The following is a 19,233-nucleotide window of genomic DNA, read 5'->3' on the forward strand; positions in this document are numbered from 1 at the left end:
ATCCTTGGGAGCAATTTCAAAATGCCTGAAGGTACCACGTTCATCTGTAAAAACTAGTGCAGGTATAAACACCATGGGACAACGCAGCCATCATACCACTCAGGAAGGAGACGCATTCTGTCTCCTAGGGATGAATGTAGTTTGGTGCGAAAAGTGCAAATTAATCCCAGAACAACAGCAAAGGACCTTGTGAAGATGTTGGAGGAAACAAGTAGACAATTATCTATATCCACTTTAAAATTATATATTCTCATTAACCTAATAAATAAAAAAAATAGTGAATGTGTCCAATAACAGGATGGTTACTGAGATTAGGCATGTAGTATTTGGCTGGTCATGTGATCCTAAAATGGCAGCCCACATGAGGGGACCCTCTCCGTGTAGAATAAAACTTACTGATATGACCAGAGACTTCATCTCGTGTGTTGCTCTTTTAGTATGAGCACTGATAAAAGCTATGTGCTGAAACATTTTCTTTTAAAATATATAATTATTTTTTTATTTTTTTGGATTTGGTGGTGAAGTATGACCACCAATATTCACGAGATTCACTTAGTTTTAATAGATCAGTTGGATCATTTAAAGACACTTGCCGGGCTTGAACCTGCGTCACCCTCATGAGCATCCCAGCTCAATATTTTCGAATACTCCGCATCACAGCTCCAACCAAATTGATGGCATACAGGTGAAACTCGAAAAATTAGAATATCGTGCAAAAGTTCATTAATTTCAGTCATTCAACTTAAAAGGTGAAACTAATATATTATATAGACTCATTACAAGCAAAGTAAGATATTTCAAGCCTTTATTTGATATAATTTTGATGATTATGGCTTACAGCTTATGAAAACCCCAAATTCAGAATCTCAGAAAATTAGAATATTACATGAAATCAATAAAAAAAAGGATTTTAAATACAGAAATGTCAGCCCTCTGAAAAGTATAATCATGCATATGTACTCAGTACTTGGTTTGGGCCCCTTTTGCATTAATTACTGCCTCAATGCGGCGTGGCATGGATGCTATCAGCCTGTGGCACTGCTGAGGTGTTATGGAAGACCAAGATGCTTCAATAGCGGCCTTCAGCTCTTCTGCATTGTTTGGTCTCATGTCTCTCATCTTTCTCTTGGCAATGCCCCATAGATTCTCTATGGGGTTCAGGTCAGGCGAGTTTGCTGGCCAATCAAGCACAGTAATACTATGGTCATTGAACCAGGTTTTGGTACTTTTGGCAGTGTGGGCAGGTGCCAAGTACTGCTGGAAAATGAAGTCAGCATCTCCATAAAGCTTGTCTGCTGAAGGAAGCATGAAGTGCCCTAAAATGTCCCGGTAGATGGCTGCGTTGACTCTGGACTTAATAAAGCACAGTGGACCAACACCAGCCGATGACATGGCTCCCCAAACCAACACAGACTGTGGAAACTTCACACTGGACTTCAAGCATCTTGGATTGTGTGCCTCTCCATTCTTCCTCCAGACTCTGGGACCTTGGTTTCCAAATGAGATGCAAAATTTGCTGTCATCAGAAAAGAGGACTTTGGACCACTGAGCAACAGACCAGTTCTTTTTTTCTTTAGCCCAGGTAAGACGTTTGACATTTGAAGCCCATGTCCAGGACCAGTCTGTGTGTGGTGGCTCTTGATGCAGTAACTCCAGCCTCAGTCCACTACTTGTGAAGCTCCCCCACACATTTGAATGGCCTTTTCCTGACAATCCTCTCCAGGCTATGGTCATCCCTGCTGATTGTGTACCTTTTTCTTCCACACTTTTCCCTTCCACTTAACTTTCTATTAATGTGCTTTGATACAGCACTTTGAGAACATCCAACTTCTTTTGCAATTACCTTTTGAGGCTTTCCCTCCTTGTGGAGGGTGTCAATGATGGTTTTCTGCACAACTGTCAGGTCAGCAGTCTTCCCCATGATTGTGAATTCAACTGAACCAGACTGAGAGACCATTTAAAGGCTCAGGAACGCTTTGCAGGTGTTTAGCTGATTAGAGTGTGACACTTTGAGCCTACAATACTGAACCTTTTCACAATATTCAAATTTTCTGAGATTCTGAATTTGGGGTTTTCATAAGCTGTAAGCCATAATCATCAAAATTATATCAAATAAAGGCTTGAAATATCTTACTTTGCTTGTAATGAGTCTATATAATATATTAGTTTCACCTTTTAAGTTGAATGACTGAAATTAATGAACTTTTGCACGATATTCTAATTTTTCGAGTTTCACCTGTATTTCACATGGGATGTGTTTAATGATGTGCACAAATGCTATGGAATTCATACTGTCACAGGTTGTTTGTGACCAGTATGTTGTGAACGGTCTTCTCAACTGGAAAATGAATGTTAATTTGAAATTGCGGTGGGACAGTTAGCGACATACTGACAGATTAAACACTGTGTATCTCTCCAAACTTTAATCTGGACCAGGTATTGCCAAGTGAGACGGAATAATGATCTTATAATGGTTCCCTCTCATGGCTTTTGTACAGCGGGCTGTAATGGGATGAGTCCCTGGATGTATATGCTTACAGAGCCATCTCATTGGATTAGAGCTAAATGTCACTCTCTCATTAGTTGATGCTCATGCTCTGTTCCAAAACCTAGTGATCTTCCTACAATATGGATGATAGTCATGATAGGCATGCTTTCTACATGAAGGATGTTCCAGAAGGTAGGCAGCTTAATTATGCTGCGCACTAAGACCCCTTCTTTTGACTAGATTCTAAGGCAGCAATGTATCCTTTGTGTCGCATTGCAACAAGCTCTGTGAAAAAAATCCATCCAAGATGGCTGACAAAATGAGAGAAGTAAAAATAAAATAAATGTATATATAAACATGTATTTCATTCAATAGAAGTTGATAAAAAAATTATGTAATTAAAATTGACTATTTTACCCAATATTTGTGTGTGCTATGTATTTTTATGCTTGTTCGATTATTGTGTTGAGTTTCCCATACTAAACACTATTTTTGTGGCAGGCAGAATTGCTGCTCATGAAGAGCATTTCTAATTAGTCACTCATGTAATTCCATGATGGTTAGGGCTCTGCCTTAGGAGGCAGATACCTATGTAGGCAGTAAGGCAAAAAAAGCTTATGTTTTGTTCTTTGACTCCTCCAAACTGGCTGCAAGACCCATTTTGTTGTTTGAAAGGTTAGTTTGCCTCCCAGAACCCAAACTTACAAACAAATGTACATAAACCAGACAAAGACAGTGAACAGAGCAGTAGTTTGTAACAGTTGCGAATGGAAGAAAACAAGCATTTTCTCTCGTTGAATTGAAGGTGTTGAGCCTTCCCGATGCATGTTGACGGTTAATTTCTCCATTACATTATCTCAGTCTTCCCTTATGGAACCGCCGTCTCAGGGGGGCTGCAGAGCTGCAACAGACATGCTGAATGCACACTGTTTGTCTATAGTGTTTCACTCTGAATGATAATAACCCTCCGCTTTATGAAACCATTTATTATTTAAAATCTGCAAAAATCACAATCTTAAAGCAGGATTTAGCATAATAACCTCATGGAAATTGTTTGTATGATGCATGATTCTTCTGAAAACTGTTGTGTCAGTTCCTATAAATACAATAACATGAGTGAATGAAAAGTAATGCCTTGTTTTCTTTTAACCACAAACATAAAGGAGCCAGAATACTCTAATGTTTGTCAGAGAAGAACAGGACGGTTGCAGAGAAGGGCATGGGTCTTACAGCACCAGGTACATGTGCATGATGAAAGGGCAAAAACTCTCTCAGGTGGGAGGGTTTCATGGGGCTGTAAAATACTCAAAACAGCAATTTAGTTCCATAAGGGTGTCTCTGTTTTGTCCTCGTCGGTCTCTCCACACCATTTATCTCAAGTTACCGAATAATAAATTTTTCTGTTTGCACATCTGTGTCACTCTCCATCTATCCATATCTCCATCTGTGTGTAGAAACATAGCAAAGCAGACATTCCTAGAGACTTTACAAGACAACTTCATAGAGATGGACATACTGGCCACAGCTCACCATGACGGGGCTTTCACTGATGGGTATGTTGCATAAACTGATTGTACCTGCCGTCATTAGCAGGATCTGCTTTGCCATGCTGCATAGTGGTATCTTTGCACGCTTGTTATTCATTTTTATTACATGTGTCAGATGTAACCGAATCTAACCTGTCTTATCACTTACTAAATTAATTGCATGTTTACTGACTAAGGAACTGTGTATTTTGCTAAGGAACTTTTCAAGGCTAAGCGCACACTATAAGACAGAAGCTTTTTCACTGCGCACATCTAAAGACTCACATTCTTTTGTTTTCTGTAGTGTTGTTGAAGTGTTGAACACAAATGTTGGGTTATTGCATAAAAATGCTGGATGGAAAAACCAAGATGCAGATAAAAATTCCAAAATGTGCATAAAAAATGCTTGAGGTGGATACATTTTTTATTTGATAAAAAGACATGCTCATTAACTATGATGGAAACACGTTTACTGAATAAATTCCTAAATGTGCATCAAAAATGTCTCAAGTCATTTGACTAAATAATTCACACGCAACTGGACTAACCAGCAGACAAATATCAGTTAACATAGCATTTGTTACTGAAATGTTGCACTGGTCATTCTGAAATGACGGAGCTAAAGCCTGCCATCAAAATGATTGGCTGTATTTACTGCCAGAACTCTGTGCACTCTGATCCGCAAGTAATTTATTGCATTGAACAAAAGAGCTATGGGCTACAACTTTTATTTTTGTTCATTTGCCTGGAACACATAGGATGGAAATGCTGCTTTATTTGCACATTCCTTTTAGCTATTTTCAGATTTTTTTTATATATTCGTAATTTGAATTGAAACATGACTAATTACAAGATCTTTTTCCTCCCTGACATAGATCTGCTTTGATCCCGAAATTCCCCACAAACTCACACATAGTTCAGGCACATAGTTCACGCACATAGCTATGAAAGAGTCAATTCTTGACAACATGTCAATAAGTAACATGGAGGATGCTGTTTTTTTTTTGTGCCATAATTTAAATGAAACAAGAAAAAGTTCAGATTTCCCACTGCATCTCCCAACTCTTTTGCTTTTTCCTCTTTCATTGGCTATTGCACATTACTGTCCATTTGCTTGTCTGAGACAAGATTCACACCAAAAGACTGGAGGGTTGGTTACAGATAAGTTTGAAATTAGTCTGTTTGGAAATGTACAAGTGCACGCTTTATCTTCTGTCTTGTACTGTGCTCAGAGCCAAAAATTTTAATGGGTAGACTACCTTTAAGAGTTTTGAAAATCAGTTGTTAATTTTTTTTATACCTCAGACACATTGGTTCATTTCTGAGTTCCTCTCATCTGGTCAGTATTGCATATACAGCAGTAACAGCAGTTCCTCTTCTGTCGCTCTCTTGACATTGTGTTGGAGAAGCAACACTAGGGGTCTCTCTTGAGCGCCGAATATGCCTCTGACTTATGAAAAAAGGCCAATGAGAAGTTGGCAGACAGTATTTGCATACCCCGCCCCGGACATACGAATATTTAAGCGGGCAAATATGATGAGTTAATTCAGAAAATGTCTTCGGAGTCAATGGTAGTGCATGCAGTCTGCTGCGAGTGACACACACCAGTTTCTGCCTTTTCCTCTGATGCTCTGAATGCTGTTGGATTGACAGCGCACAACAGCGGCTTTCTCCTTCTTGCACGGCTGTGCATTTTTGCCCCTGGGCACTTCGACAGTGCAGACAACTCGAAAGAGTTATTTAAAAGAGTGATTTTATTTAAAAGAGTAATTTCCTCTAAAAGAGCAAAACACAGCGGCGTTGAACGTCCTTTTCAGGACGCGTCTTTTTAAAGATGCCTTTCCGCCCCTGTGTTGTTCCTGGATGCGGTAGAGTGCTCTCCGCTTCAGACGGCCACAGGTGTTGTCTCGTGTGTCTGGGCAGCGATCACACCGAGGCTACATTGTGGATGGTTCATTAATTTAATTTCATTTGACCAATTGTCACACATTATACATACATTTCTGCATATACATGGTGAAATTATTTATTTTTCACATATCCCAGCTAAGCTGGGGTCAGAGTGCAGGGTCAGCCATGATACGGCGCCCCTGGAGCAGATAGGTTCAAGGGCCTTGCTCAAGGGCCCAACAGTGGTGTCTTGGTGGTGTTGGGGCTTGAACCCACGACCTTCTGATCAGTAACCCAGAGCCTTAACCGCTGAGCTCTCACTGCGAGAGCATGACCTTGGCAACGTTGTGGTCGTGGCTTGCTTTCAACAGAAAAGCAAGCCACTCCAGCCACCCCCCCACATTGCTCCTTCTTCCCACAGGATTGAGGACGATGCGGCTGGTGCTGGAGGCTATCTGGGGATGGCAGCGGGTGCAGCTCTGCCAGGTACACCCCCTCGGACCACCCGCCCCCTGGCACGCTTGTTGACTCCCGTCCGTGCTCGAGGTAACAGCGACTCGCCTCACAGCCAGTCTGCCTATCCTCTCGAGCTCGAAGTGGATGAGCTCGCCGCTGCATTGGAGAGCACGTCATCTGACGTGGAGGACTCCCCTGGGCTGCCGCTTTCGTGCCAGCACGCCCAGGCTGAGGCCGATGCGCAGATGACTGACATGCTTTCACGGGCCGCCACTACTTCGTTGTACCCAAGAAAGGCATTGGCTTACAACCGATCTTGGAGTTGCGAGTTTTCAAACTCCCTTTCAAAATGCTCACGCAAAAACATATCCTGACTTGCGTCCGGCATCTAGATTGGTTCGCAGCGGTAGACCTGAAGGACGCGTACTTTCACATCTCGATTCTGCCGCGACATCGACCCTTTCTACTTTTTTCGTCTTCACGAAAGTCGCAAAGGCAGCCCTTGCCCTGCTCCCAGAAGCCAGCATCCGCATACTCAACTACCTCGATGATTGGCTCATCTTGGCCCCCTCACGAGAGTTACTATGCGCGCACAGAGACCAGGTGCTCAGGCACCTCAGCCGTTTGGGGCTTCAGGTCAACTGGGAAAAGAACAAGCTCATCCCGGGTCAGAGCATTTCTTTTCTCGGCATGAAGTTAGACTCAGTCTCAATGACAGCACGTCTCACCAATGAGCGTGCAAAGTTAGTGATGAAATGCCTCGCTTCCTCCAAGCCAGGCACAATGGTCCCTTTAAAACGTTTCCAAAGGCTCCTGGGGTATATGACATCCTCCGCGGTGGTCACGCCGCTGGGGTTGATGCATATAAGACCACTTCAGCACTGGCTTCAGACTCGAGTCCAGAGACAAACATGTCCGTGTGATGATCACCACCGCCTGCCGCCAGACATTCAAACCCTGGACAGACCTCTGCTTTTTACAGGCAGGTGTACCCTTGCTGCAGGTATCCCAACGTGTCCTGGTCACGACCGACGCCTCCAGATCGGGTTGGGGCGCCGTGTGCAACGGGCACGCAGCTGCGGGCCATTGGAAAGGGGCCCCGCTGCGCTGGCACATCAACTGCCTAGAGTTGCTGACTGCTTTCTTTGCCCTGAGAAGTTTCTCCCCTTAGTTCGGGACAAACATGTTCTAGTCAGGTCAGACAGCACCGCGGTGGTAGCGTACATAAATTGCCAAGGCGGAGTATGCTTTCACCACATGTCACGACTCGCCCGTCGTCTCCTCCTTTGGAGCAACTCACTGCGTGCCACTCACATCCACGGCAACCTCAATGTGATAGCGGACACGCTGTCACGACAACGCTTGCCCAGTGGAGAGTGGAGGCTTCATTCCCAGTCAGTCCAGCCGATTTGGGAATGGTTCAGCAAGGCCCAGGAAGACCTGTTTGCCTCCTGAGAAACCTCCCACTGCCCGCTCTGGTACGCCCGAACAGAGGCTCCCCTCAGGGCAGACGCACTGGCAACAGGTGGCCCACGGGGATGCACAAGTACGCATTCCCCCAGTGAGCCTTCTTGCACAGGTGCTGTGGAAGGTCAGGGAGGAGGAGGAGCAAGTCACCTTAGTGGCTCCGTACTGGCCCACTCGGACTTTACGCTTCTCGCGACAGCCCCTCCCTGGCGAATTCCCCTGAGGAAGGACATACTTTCTCAGGAACGGGGTACGCACTGGCATCCGCACCCAGACCTCTGGAACCTCCACGTCTGGACCTTGGATGGGACGTGGAAGATCTAGCCGGTCTACCACCTGCTGTCATAGACATGATCAACCAAGCCAGAGCCCCATCTACCAGGCACATTTACGCCCTAAAGTGGCGCCTGTTCGCAAATTGGTGTTCTTCCCGGGCTGAAGATCCACTGAGGTACGCAGTTAGGTCGGTGCTTTTGGAGGGGAGGCTGTCCTCTTCTACCCTTAAGGTGTATGTTGCTGCCATCGCGGCTCACCACAATGCAGTAGACGGCAAATCTCTAGGTAAGCACAACTTAATTATCAGGTTCCTAAGAGTCGCCCGGAGGTTAAATCCCTCCCGGCCAAGCCTGTTCCCCTTCTGGGATCTCTCAGTGGTCCTCACGGGCCTCCAGAGACGTTTCTAAATCAATGCCTTCACCTGTTTGAGGGTTACATCTTAAATCTAATTTCAAGAGACCTGGCCTCGTTGTACATCGGTGACTAACCTGCACTGATTATATGCATCCTGCAATATCCAACAGCTTCATGACACATACACCCTTAAGGTGAATTAGAAATTGCCATGAGGGCTTGTATTAACAGGAATCCACTGTGGTCAGTCGTGCTGTAAATTTAATTTGATATTGATACAAATTTTGTATGTAACACATCCCACAGGGGCGCAGTGTGTACTGTTGACAGCCAGCAAGCAGAGGTGACTGGCAACAGCTTGGAAAAGTGCTTAGGGACAGCAGTACTGACCAGTGTAGGGCACACTAGCCTTCACACTCTACAGATAATGCTGAACATGTTGAGAAAACTCTTCTCTCACACACTACACTCTAGTCTAATGCCCTTGTTTGCTAAAGTAAGCAATATTGTTTTCTGCATTTCTGCAGACACTTTCTATTCAAGCCTGGCGGGACTTCGCCATTGTACTGCACAACGTCGCCCGGCTACCCCTTGACGTCCAGCACGGTATACTCGCCCCCGCCTCGCCCCCTGCCACGGAACACATTCTCAAGGCCTGCCTTCCACCTGAAGAAGCCCTATAAGCACTGCAACTGGAAATGTGCTGCACTCAGCACCATCATCATCTCCATCACCCTGGTGGTCCTGTTGGCCTACTTTATTGGTGAGTTTACCCATTTTTTCAATATATCTGTCAGAACTGTACTAAAGGGGTGACATCAATACGGTTTATATTTAATTTAGTTTCTTATGAAAAAATGATTTAAACCAGCCTAAGTTAGTGTGCTGTATTTAGCTGATCTTAGCTGGTTTAGCTGGTCTTAGCTGGTTTAGCTGACAAAGTTCAAAAACCCCTCTAAAACCATCAATTCAAACCAGCCAGTGGAAGCCAGCTTGGTGGTCAGCAAATACCAGCGAACCACCTTAGGCTATTTTATGCAGATTTTCAGAAGGGTTATTTGTACAGTTTTAAGTGGAGTTCACACAGTGATTTGCATGAACAAAGCAACATGATGTGAATAATTTTCAGTGAGAGTTGGCAATTTCCTGCAACATAAGCGACAGCAACCGATGTGACAAAGTTGAACAAAATTCAGCTTTATGAGCAATGATGCAATGTTACCAAGTGTTACCAAAATGGGAGTGCCAACAGGGACCAGCTCCCTGATATTGTTGGAATACTTCGTTAAGAGTAGGAAAGCCTTCTAGCAACCAGCAGCACAAAGATTTGTTGACCTACAGCAATTTAATCAATGTAAGTGTGAATCCTCTTTATACATACAAGTCTACTTTTTGTAATACTGTAGATAGGGTGGTTAGGCAGTCTTTGTGTTGTATCTTTGAAGCGAAGTGACCCTATAGAGTATACATATTATAAAGTCTTAAATGCAGAGCTAATGTTTTGTAATTCAAATGCTTGAGCCGTGAATCTGTGCTAGAGATGATTATCAGTACTTTGCCTCACTGAAAGAGACTGATACGACTTGATGATTAATTTTCGCAGTTCCCTCTTAGTCCTAGAGCAGCGGCTCATATAAAGATCATACAAAGATGCTCTTTGTTAGCTTCTGGGCTAGTTCAGGTATGAACTTGTTAGGAGCCCTGCAAAGCCCACAAAGCTGGTAGATCTTAATCACTTCATATAATTACAGACACCCAACCCCACCCTCTTCCAAAATCAGGCTCATCTCTCCATGCACCTCAGGTAAACACGCAGGAAACCTTAGCTCACCCTGAGAATCTGGGATTCAATCAACAACAAGGGGTCACATTTAATTAAAAGCTGATGAGAAAATATGTTTAATTTCAAGTGCAATTAATTATGTAGGCCTGTAATTGGAAACTCTTGCTGTGTTGTCTAATGAACCCAATTACACCTCCTGACAGATGTTTTTGACTAGCATGATTTTTGTCATTTCTGCCCTAATTTTTTTGGTGCATTTAGCAAGAAATGGTTCCTTGGAACGGATGTGAACGGGAAACTGAGAGCCGTGTGCCATTTTCTCAGTGGTGGCATACTCATTAAGAAGTTCATTATGTCCTCTGCATCTGAAGGTCATCAGCTTCCCTCTGTGTTCATGTCTTCTCGTGCTGGGCAGAGTATTTGAGTGGAGCGGCAACAATTCCCCCTCCACGCTCAAAGCATTCTTTAATCACTCCGCTCCAGCTCCACTCCGGGTTGTCCATTTCCCCCTCCTCGCTCACTCAGCGCTCCTGGGATAGAGAAACCCTGCTCCGTTTTCACTCCATGGCAAAATTAGCACCTAACTACCTCTCCACTGTAAAGTTATTCAGTATGCTTTTTAATATCACAACCTTCCATGCAGAAGGTGTATTAAATGAAAAATAAATACACAATACAAGAAGGAAAGCTACAATGTGCTTTATTAGAACACTAACATTAGCCCTAGACTAAATTAAATACGTTTTATAGCTTACTTTTGAAACATGTTGGCAGCATTCTCTGGGTTTGATCAGTAGGCCTATGTATTATTGCCTAATTATTGCACTTCTTTTAATTAACCTTGCCCTATAATTCTGTGAACGAAAAAAAAATACATTCTCAGAATGTTCTACACTTTTCCTCTATTTGCATTTGCTGACTTTCTTCATCTGCAAATGTATAATGCATAAATTAGCCTATGGCACTAAAATCAATTTAGATGGCAATCGTCAAAAGTCAAACTACACAATATTAACATGTTGATTAGTTCAGTTGGTGTTTTGCGTAGTTAAAAGTTCAATTATTTTTAATGCGGGACATAATAGCCTTCAGTTAAGATTGAGATGCGTTAGATTAGAATGTTGATATGATTATTAAAAATATTTAATAGGGGATATATGTATTAATGACCTTTAGATTTTCTCTCCACATGTGAATGGATTATCATCGTGTCTTTTGGACACGTCTTTTAGGACTTCACAACAAACATTTGATAGTGGCAATCACCTCCCCAATCGTGTTATCCTTCGCCAACCCATCATTAATTTTAACTATATGCCAGTTTACGTAAGAATATAGAGATGAGACACAAGCATGTAGTTAAGTCAAGCTTTACCACATGCTCAATAATAGGGAATGTGAAAACAGAAAGTGAAAGTAACCTTCATGCTGGAGGTCGAACATTACCAAGTGCTGCTAGATTTTAAATTTGTTTCTTTTTTTACCACATTCTTTCTAGTTATATCAGAAATTCCATCTTTCCTTCATGCGAATAGTGTTTAACACTCCATAACACATGGTGAATTATTGCATTAAGGTCAGTTAACAGGTATTTGATAGAGCGTGAGGAGCACTCTTGGAGTGAGAGAAAACAATAACGCTCCGATTTCTTTAAGTCCTCGCTCCAGGCAATGTCATGGCGCTCCACTCCTCGCTCCGCTCCACTCGCATACTCTGGTGCTGGACATTCATCGTACCGCCCAACAAGCAACCTCAGTCAAAGTCACAAGACACACACTCAAACTGTCGCTTCCGTTTGAGGCTTCACTCTTTTGTTTACTATCTCTTTGTTTCCCCATAATTATAAACAGCTCAATGTATTTTCAGTTTTAACTTTAACCAAATATAGTGGGTTTCAAAAGTGTTCCATCCAAATCGAAAATCTGGGATTTAAAGTATAATTTAAACCTAAGGAAAATGTAAAACAAAGAAATATTACGATGTACAATTAAATATTGAGAAATATTTAAGATACTGCATGTTTTGTAGGTCACTATGAAATAATGAAATGTGTGACATTGACCATATTAACTTTGTACAACAGGTCAGATTCTTGCTTACATTGAAGCAAACAAGATGCTCTTTAGAACATTCTTAAATTAGACTTGGACATCAGGGATCATCACGTGGAGCCAGCTTGAATGCATGTTGTCATCTGTAAAGGGGTTAAGGGAAAGAAGGAAGCGAGAACCGGCTTGACAATATATATAATAGCTTAATGAAGAAATAAACCAAAAGACTCAAACACACACATAGGACGGACAGCTGCCCGTAACATTCTCTCTCTGTCACACCATCCGCCTTTATCCCTCTCAGATGCTTGATTAATCACGACCCGGCCCCGCTCACTGCCCGGTCACATCATCAAATCAAAAGGGTGACACACCAAATATTCTGAAATATTTGTAAAAAAATAATAAAAAAAATCATTCAACTTTTCACTCAAATTGTTATGCTTACTATTATAATTTGTAATGAAATAATAAAAAAAAATATTAGACCAGTACAATATAGATGCAAAATACTCTAACATCTCTGTTCAAATTTGTTGTAATTTGACCCTGATATATGTCTTGCCACTCTAGGGTATTGGATTATAGATGTATTGCTCAAATGTTCTGTTTATCCACCAATTGCCATATTTAATAGCTATACTTATATAACTGAAAGGTTATAGGTTTGTGTCAGAGCAAAGTTACAGATTATTTTCTGGCCCTAGCCTAAATAATTGTGTAGAGACTCGCATTAGTTAGAGTTGGGGTTCTCGAGATCGGACTCGTACTCAAGTCTGAGTCACAAGTCCAAACTGAATGGACTTGGACTTGTCACAGTCTTGGATGCATTGTACATGGACATTTTACGAGTTCATGACAAACAAACAAACAAGCAAATTATGAAACAGGGTGACCATACTTCCTCTTTTCTCCAGACATGTCCTCTTTTTCAGACCTGAAAAAGCGTCCGGCCGGGATTTCAAAATTGCCTCTAAATGTCCGGGATTTGGCTTTGTCTTCATATTGATGTGCTCTCTACAGTTAGTACTATCATACAGGTGAAACTCGAAAAATTAGAATATCGTGCAAAAGTTCATTAATTTCAGTCATTCAACTTAAAAGGTGAAACTAATATATTATATAGACTCATTACAAGCAAAGTAAGATATTTCAAGCCTTTATTTGATATAATTTTGATGATTATGGCTTACAGCTTATGAAAACCCCAAATTCAGAATCTCAGAAAATTAGAATATTACATGAAATCAATAAAAAAAAGGATTTTAAATACAGAAATGTCGGCCCTCTGAAAAGTATAATCATGCATATGTACTCAGTACTTGGTTTGGGCCCCTTTTGCATTAATTACTGCCTCAATGCGGCGTGGCATGGATGCTATCAGCCTGTGGCACTGCTGAGGTGTTATGGAAGACCAAGATGCTTCAATAGCGGCCTTAAGCTCTTCTGCATTGTTTGGTCTCATGTCTCTCATCTTTCTCTTGGCAATGCCCCATAGATTCTCTATGGGGTTCAGGTCAGGCGAGTTTGCTGGCCAATCAAGCACAGTAATACCATGGTCATTGAACCAGGTTTTGGTACTTTTGGCAGTGTGGGCAGGTGCCAAGTACTGCTGGAAAATGAAGTCAGCATCTCCATAAAGCTTGTCTGCTGAAGGAAGCATGAAGTGCTCTAAAATGTCCCGGTAGACGGCTGCGTTGACTCTGGACTTAATCAAGCACAGTGGACCAACACCAGCCGATGACATGGCTCCCCAAACCAACACAGACTGTGGAAACTTCACACTGGACTTCAAGCATCTTGGATTGTGTTCCTCTCCATTCTTCCTCCAGACTCTGGGACCTTGGTTTCCAAATGAGATGCAAAATTTGCTCTCATCAGAAAAGAGGACTTTGGACCACTGAGCAACAGAACAGTTCTTTTTTTCTTTAGCCCAGGTAAGACGTTTGACATTTGAAGCCCATGTCCAGGACCAGTCTGTGTGTGGTGGCTCTTGATGCAGTAACTCCAGCCTCAGTCCACTACTTGTGAAGCTCCCCCACACATTTGAATGGCCTTTTCCTGACAATCCTCTCCAGGCTACGGTCATCCCTGCTGATTGTGTACCTTTTTCTTCCACACTTTTCCCTTCCACTTAACTTTCTATTAATGTGCTTTGATACAGCACTTTGAGAACATCCAACTTCTTTTGCAATTACCTTTTGAGGCTTTCCCTCCTTGCGGAGGGTGTCAATGATGGTTTTCTGCACAACTGTCAGGTCAGCAGTCTTCCCCATGATTGTGAATTCAACTGAACCAGACTGAGAGACCATTTAAAGGCTCAGGAACGCTTTGCAGGTGTTTAGCTGATTAGAGTGTGACACTTTGAGCCTACAATACTGAACCTTTTCACAATATTCTAATTTTCTGAGATTCTGAATTTGGGGTTTTCATAAGCTGTAAGCCATAATCATCAAAATTATATCAAATAAAGGCTTGAAATATCTTATATGAGTCTATATAATATATTAGTTTCACCTTTTAAGTTGAATGACTGAAATTAATGAACTTTTGCACGATATTCTAATTTTTCGAGTTTCACCTGTACATTCTGTGTATTTGATACTGCGCATCAGATTTCATGCGTATATGTCCTTACGTGTGATTTTTCTGGCTGAGAGCAACAGTGTGCTCTCTTTCAAAATACTTTTTTAGCTCTCGACCGCACGCCCATGCTAAATGTGTGTGCGGGAAAGAGATCACCATTCGACACATGTGCTCATCCAATCTCATCCAGAAATATCAATAACGTAAGTACACTTTAAAAAGTATGTTCCCCAACTCTGCAACTAATTAAATAGAACGCATGTTTTATCAGACGCACGCTTTCTACACAAAGTAATTTCTAACTGAAAATGTTGACTATATTGAGACAAAATCTAATTTACTACGTATCAGGGACATTTAAGCTATGACGGATGAAATAGACCATGATGGAAATTGTACAACTCAGTCCGTCGCATATTTGAAGCGCAAGCTTTGTGTGTTACCTGTAAAGCTGTCACTTAAGTTAAAATGGCAAAAAAATCTGAAAATGAAGACCACAGGTGAGGTGAGAAGTCTCTATTTACCTTTTATCCATACTAAATATAATGTGAAAAGAAACGTCAGCCCAATTTTGTCAAAAATGTGATCTTTACTTTAGGGAAGTAGGCTACAACTGGACACAGCAGGAGGATTTAAAAGTGTGAAGTGTAGTACCGCAGTATAGAATTTTCTTTAATGGTATCTGATCTTTTCTGTTTTTAGTTTATGTTGCTGAATTTTATGGCCATTATTAAAAGTTTTAATATTACCGTTTATTAAATAAATTAAATGTGTTTCACCCATAATTTGAGATAAAACTAAACTAAATTGAATTGACAAATTGAAAATGAAGGAGAAATAAAAACTGAATAAAAATGTGAAATAATAATAACTCTGGTTGTGTCACGATCCCTGGTTGTCTGCCCTGCGTTTTTCTTGTCACCTGTCATGAACTACAATTCCCGGCCGTCATCACTGCCAGCATTCAATCATTGTTCTCACCTGTTTGTCATTTGATCTTCACTATCCCTCTGTACTTAAGCCTGGTTGTTTGTTCAGTCTCTGTCAATCGTTGTTTGTGGATGTCCGAAGTAGATGTTTTACCTTGTTCACCCATTTCGTGTACCCTTGGATGTTTTCATGTTTTGGTTTCATATTTCCCATCGAGGACGTTTCCTTTGTTCCAGTCTGCTTTGTTTTCACTTTGTTCAATAAAAACCCGCATTTAGATCCTCACCCCTCGTCTGCCTCTTCCTGCTAATGTAACAGGTTGGAATGACTAACTTAGCTTTCACTTTATTTGGTGTATATTTGAGTGGAGGGAAAAATCAAGAAATTATTTAAATGTCAACAGCACGCAATAAGAAGTGTGTTGAAGGACAGTTTTGCCTATATACATCTTAAGCATATGCTTTCATTTTGAAACCACTTTGAAGTCTGTTCAACAGGACACTAATCATTTGTTTTTACATTTATATTGAAAAATGTTACATTTATATTGAAAAATAAACTTGTTGAGTTTACAGTTACAATTTTAATTCAGATTCTTGAACAGATTAATTCGGACTCGACTCGGACTCTGATTGTTATGGACTCGGTCTTGAGTCCAACACGGCCCCTTTTGGACACTGACTCGACTAGGACTCGATCGTTTAAAGACTCGGACTTGAATCAGACTCGAACCCAACACTACACATTAGCATAAATATATATGACCCCATTTCAAGAATGTTGGGTTGTAGCTCTTATCAGTCTCCACAGCTTCATTTTGGCTGAAAAGCTTCTTGTAAATTGGCAAGTTAATAGTAACTGTCTGCTGAAACAATGGCATTATATCAAAGGATTCTGGGAAAGTACATTCTCAGTGGTCAGACTTGACACACACACGCACATGAACCATTGAAGAGATATTATTCACTCCTGAGAGATTCCTCTCCAATTCAATGTGAATGTGAAAAATGGCTCGAGACTTTTGATCAACTAACTTGCTGATGCACTGCCTCCCATTTAAAGACAGCAGTCTGATCATGATGTCAGACCAGAGGAGGGCACGTAGAACAAGAGGATGTTCCATTGGGAGTTTTTTTGTGAAAAGATTAGGCACACTTGACTGGGGAAATAGAACACTCAAGAGTGTTCTCAAAGGTCTCGCTGGTTTGTCTGTAAAGTGATTTAACACCCACATGTGTTTTTAACAGCTTGTTAAAATCCATATGTGATGTCTGAAGAAAGAAAGGAAGAAAGAAAGAAAGAAAGAACGAAAAGAAAGAATGAAAGAAGGCAAAAGGGTGGAGAGGATGAGATAAGGTTAAAGAAAGGACGAAAGAGTGTGCAAGGATGAAAAAGAAGTAAGAAAGGATGAAAGAGGGCACAAGAGAGAATGAAAAAGAGTGAAAGAACAAAAAAGGGTTGACAAGAAAGGACAAAAGAAGGCACAACAAAGAATAAAAGTAGATTAAACAAAGGGCGAGAAAAATACTTTTAAAAGTAAACTAAGGCCATGTCAACACTAGTTTTAACACCTTTAATTCACTAGAATGCCATTTGTCTCCAAGAAAAACAGAGAGTTACCTTCAATGATTGATCTTTTCATCACTGCGTACTTCGGAAAACAATAACGTTAGGAAACTGAAAATGGATTAGTGTAGATGTGGCCTAAAAATAACATTTCCTCAGTTGTGAGAATCTCTTAACTGAAAGAAGTCGTCAATCTCTTTACCCTCCAATCCTCATGTTACAGGTGAAACTCGAAAAATTTGAATATCGTGCAAAAGTTCATTAATTTCAGTCATTCAACTTAAAAGGTGAAACTAATATATTATATAGACTCATTACAAGCAAAGTAAGATATTTCAAGCCTTTATTTGATATAATTTTGATGATTATGTCTTACAGCTTATGAAAACCCCAAATTCAGAATCTCAGAAAATTAGAATATTGTGAAAAGGTTCAGTATTGTAGGCTCAAAGTGTCACACTCTAATCAGCTAAACACCTGCAAAGGGTTCCTGAGCCTTTAAATGGTCTCTCAGTCTGGTTCAGTTGAATTCACAATCATGGGGAAGACTGCTGACCTGACAGTTGTGCAGAAAACCATCATTGACACCCTCCACAAGGAGGGAAAGCCTCAAAAGGTAATTGCAAAAGAAGTTGGATGTTCTCAAAGTGCTGTATCAAAGCACATTAATAGAAAGTTAAGTGGAAGGGAAAAGTGTGGAAGAAAAAGGTACACAATCAGCAGGGATGACCGTAGCCTGGAGAGGATTGTCAGGAAAAGGCCATTCAAATGTGTGGGGGAGCTTCACAAGTACAGTGGCTGTACTTGTGAACAAGACTGAGGCTGGAGTTACTGCATCAAGAGCCACCACACACAGACTGGTCCTGGACATGGGCTTCAAATGTCAAACGTCTTACCTGGGCTAAAGAAAAAAAGAACTGGTCTGTTGCTCAGTGGTCCAAAGTCCTCTTTTCTGATGAGAGCAAATTTTGCATCTCATTTGGAAACCAAGGTCCCAGAGTCTGGAGGAAGAATGGAGAGGCACACAATCCAAGATGCTTGAAGTCCAGTGTGAAGTTTCCACAGTCTGTGTTGGTTTGGGGAGCCATGTCATCGGGCTGGTGTTGGTCCACTGTGCTTTATTAAGTCCAGAGTCAACGCAGCCGTCTACCGGGACATTTTAGAGCACTTCATGCTTCCTTCAGCAGACAAGCTTTATGGAGATGCTGACTTCATTTTCCAGCAGTACTTGGCACCAGCCCACACTGCCAAAAGTACCAAAACCTGGTTCAATGACCATGGTATTACTGTGCTTGATTGGCCAGCAAACTCGCCTGACCTGAACCCCATAGAGAATCTATGGGGCATTGCTAAGAGAAAGATGAGAGACATGAGACCAAACAATGCAGAAGAGCTGAAGGCCGCTATTGAAGCATCTTGGTCTTCCATAACACCTCAGCAGTGCCACAGGCTGATAGCATCCATGCCACGCCGCATTGAGGCAGTAATTAATGCAAAAGGGGCCCAAACCAAGTACTGAGTACATATGCATGATTATACTTTTCAGAGGGCCGACATTTCTGTATTTAAAATCCTTTTTTTTATTGATTTCATGTAATATTCTAATTTTCTGAGATTCTGAATTTGGGGTTTTCATAAGCTGTAAGCCATAATCATCAAAATTATATCAAATAAAGGCTTGAAATATCTTACTTTGCTTGTAATGAGTCTATATAATATATTAGTTTAACCTTTTAAGTTGAATTACTGAAATTAATGAACTTTTGCACAATATTCAAATTTTTCGAGTTTCACCTGTAGTAAACATGCAACTGAAGTAATTACACTTCTAAATCTCTTTTTATGATCTCATGATACAAC

The 19,233-nt window shown here is 41.3% G+C and overlaps 1 protein-coding gene and 1 long non-coding RNA gene across 3 annotated transcripts in view; one reads left to right on the forward strand and one right to left on the reverse strand.

Moving 5' to 3' along the window:
• Positions 1-19,233, reverse strand: part of LOC127629623 (uncharacterized) — a 396,489-nt gene that overhangs the window by 215,543 nt on the left and 161,713 nt on the right. The gene's annotated exons all lie outside the window — the stretch shown is intronic.
• LOC127629619 (teneurin-4-like) overlaps positions 1-19,233 on the forward strand; it is a 410,961-nt gene that overhangs the window by 127,047 nt on the left and 264,681 nt on the right. For both annotated transcript variants that reach the window (XM_052106743.1, XM_052106742.1), the window contains exons 5-6: positions 3,943-4,041; positions 8,985-9,220. In XM_052106743.1, the coding sequence (XP_051962703.1) occupies positions 3,943-4,041; positions 8,985-9,220 (335 nt within the window). The remainder of the gene's footprint in view (positions 1-3,942; positions 4,042-8,984; positions 9,221-19,233) is intronic.

This window comes from Xyrauchen texanus, chromosome 36 (assembly GCF_025860055.1).
Source record: "Xyrauchen texanus isolate HMW12.3.18 chromosome 36, RBS_HiC_50CHRs, whole genome shotgun sequence".
Lineage (NCBI taxonomy): Eukaryota > Metazoa > Chordata > Actinopteri > Cypriniformes > Catostomidae > Xyrauchen > Xyrauchen texanus.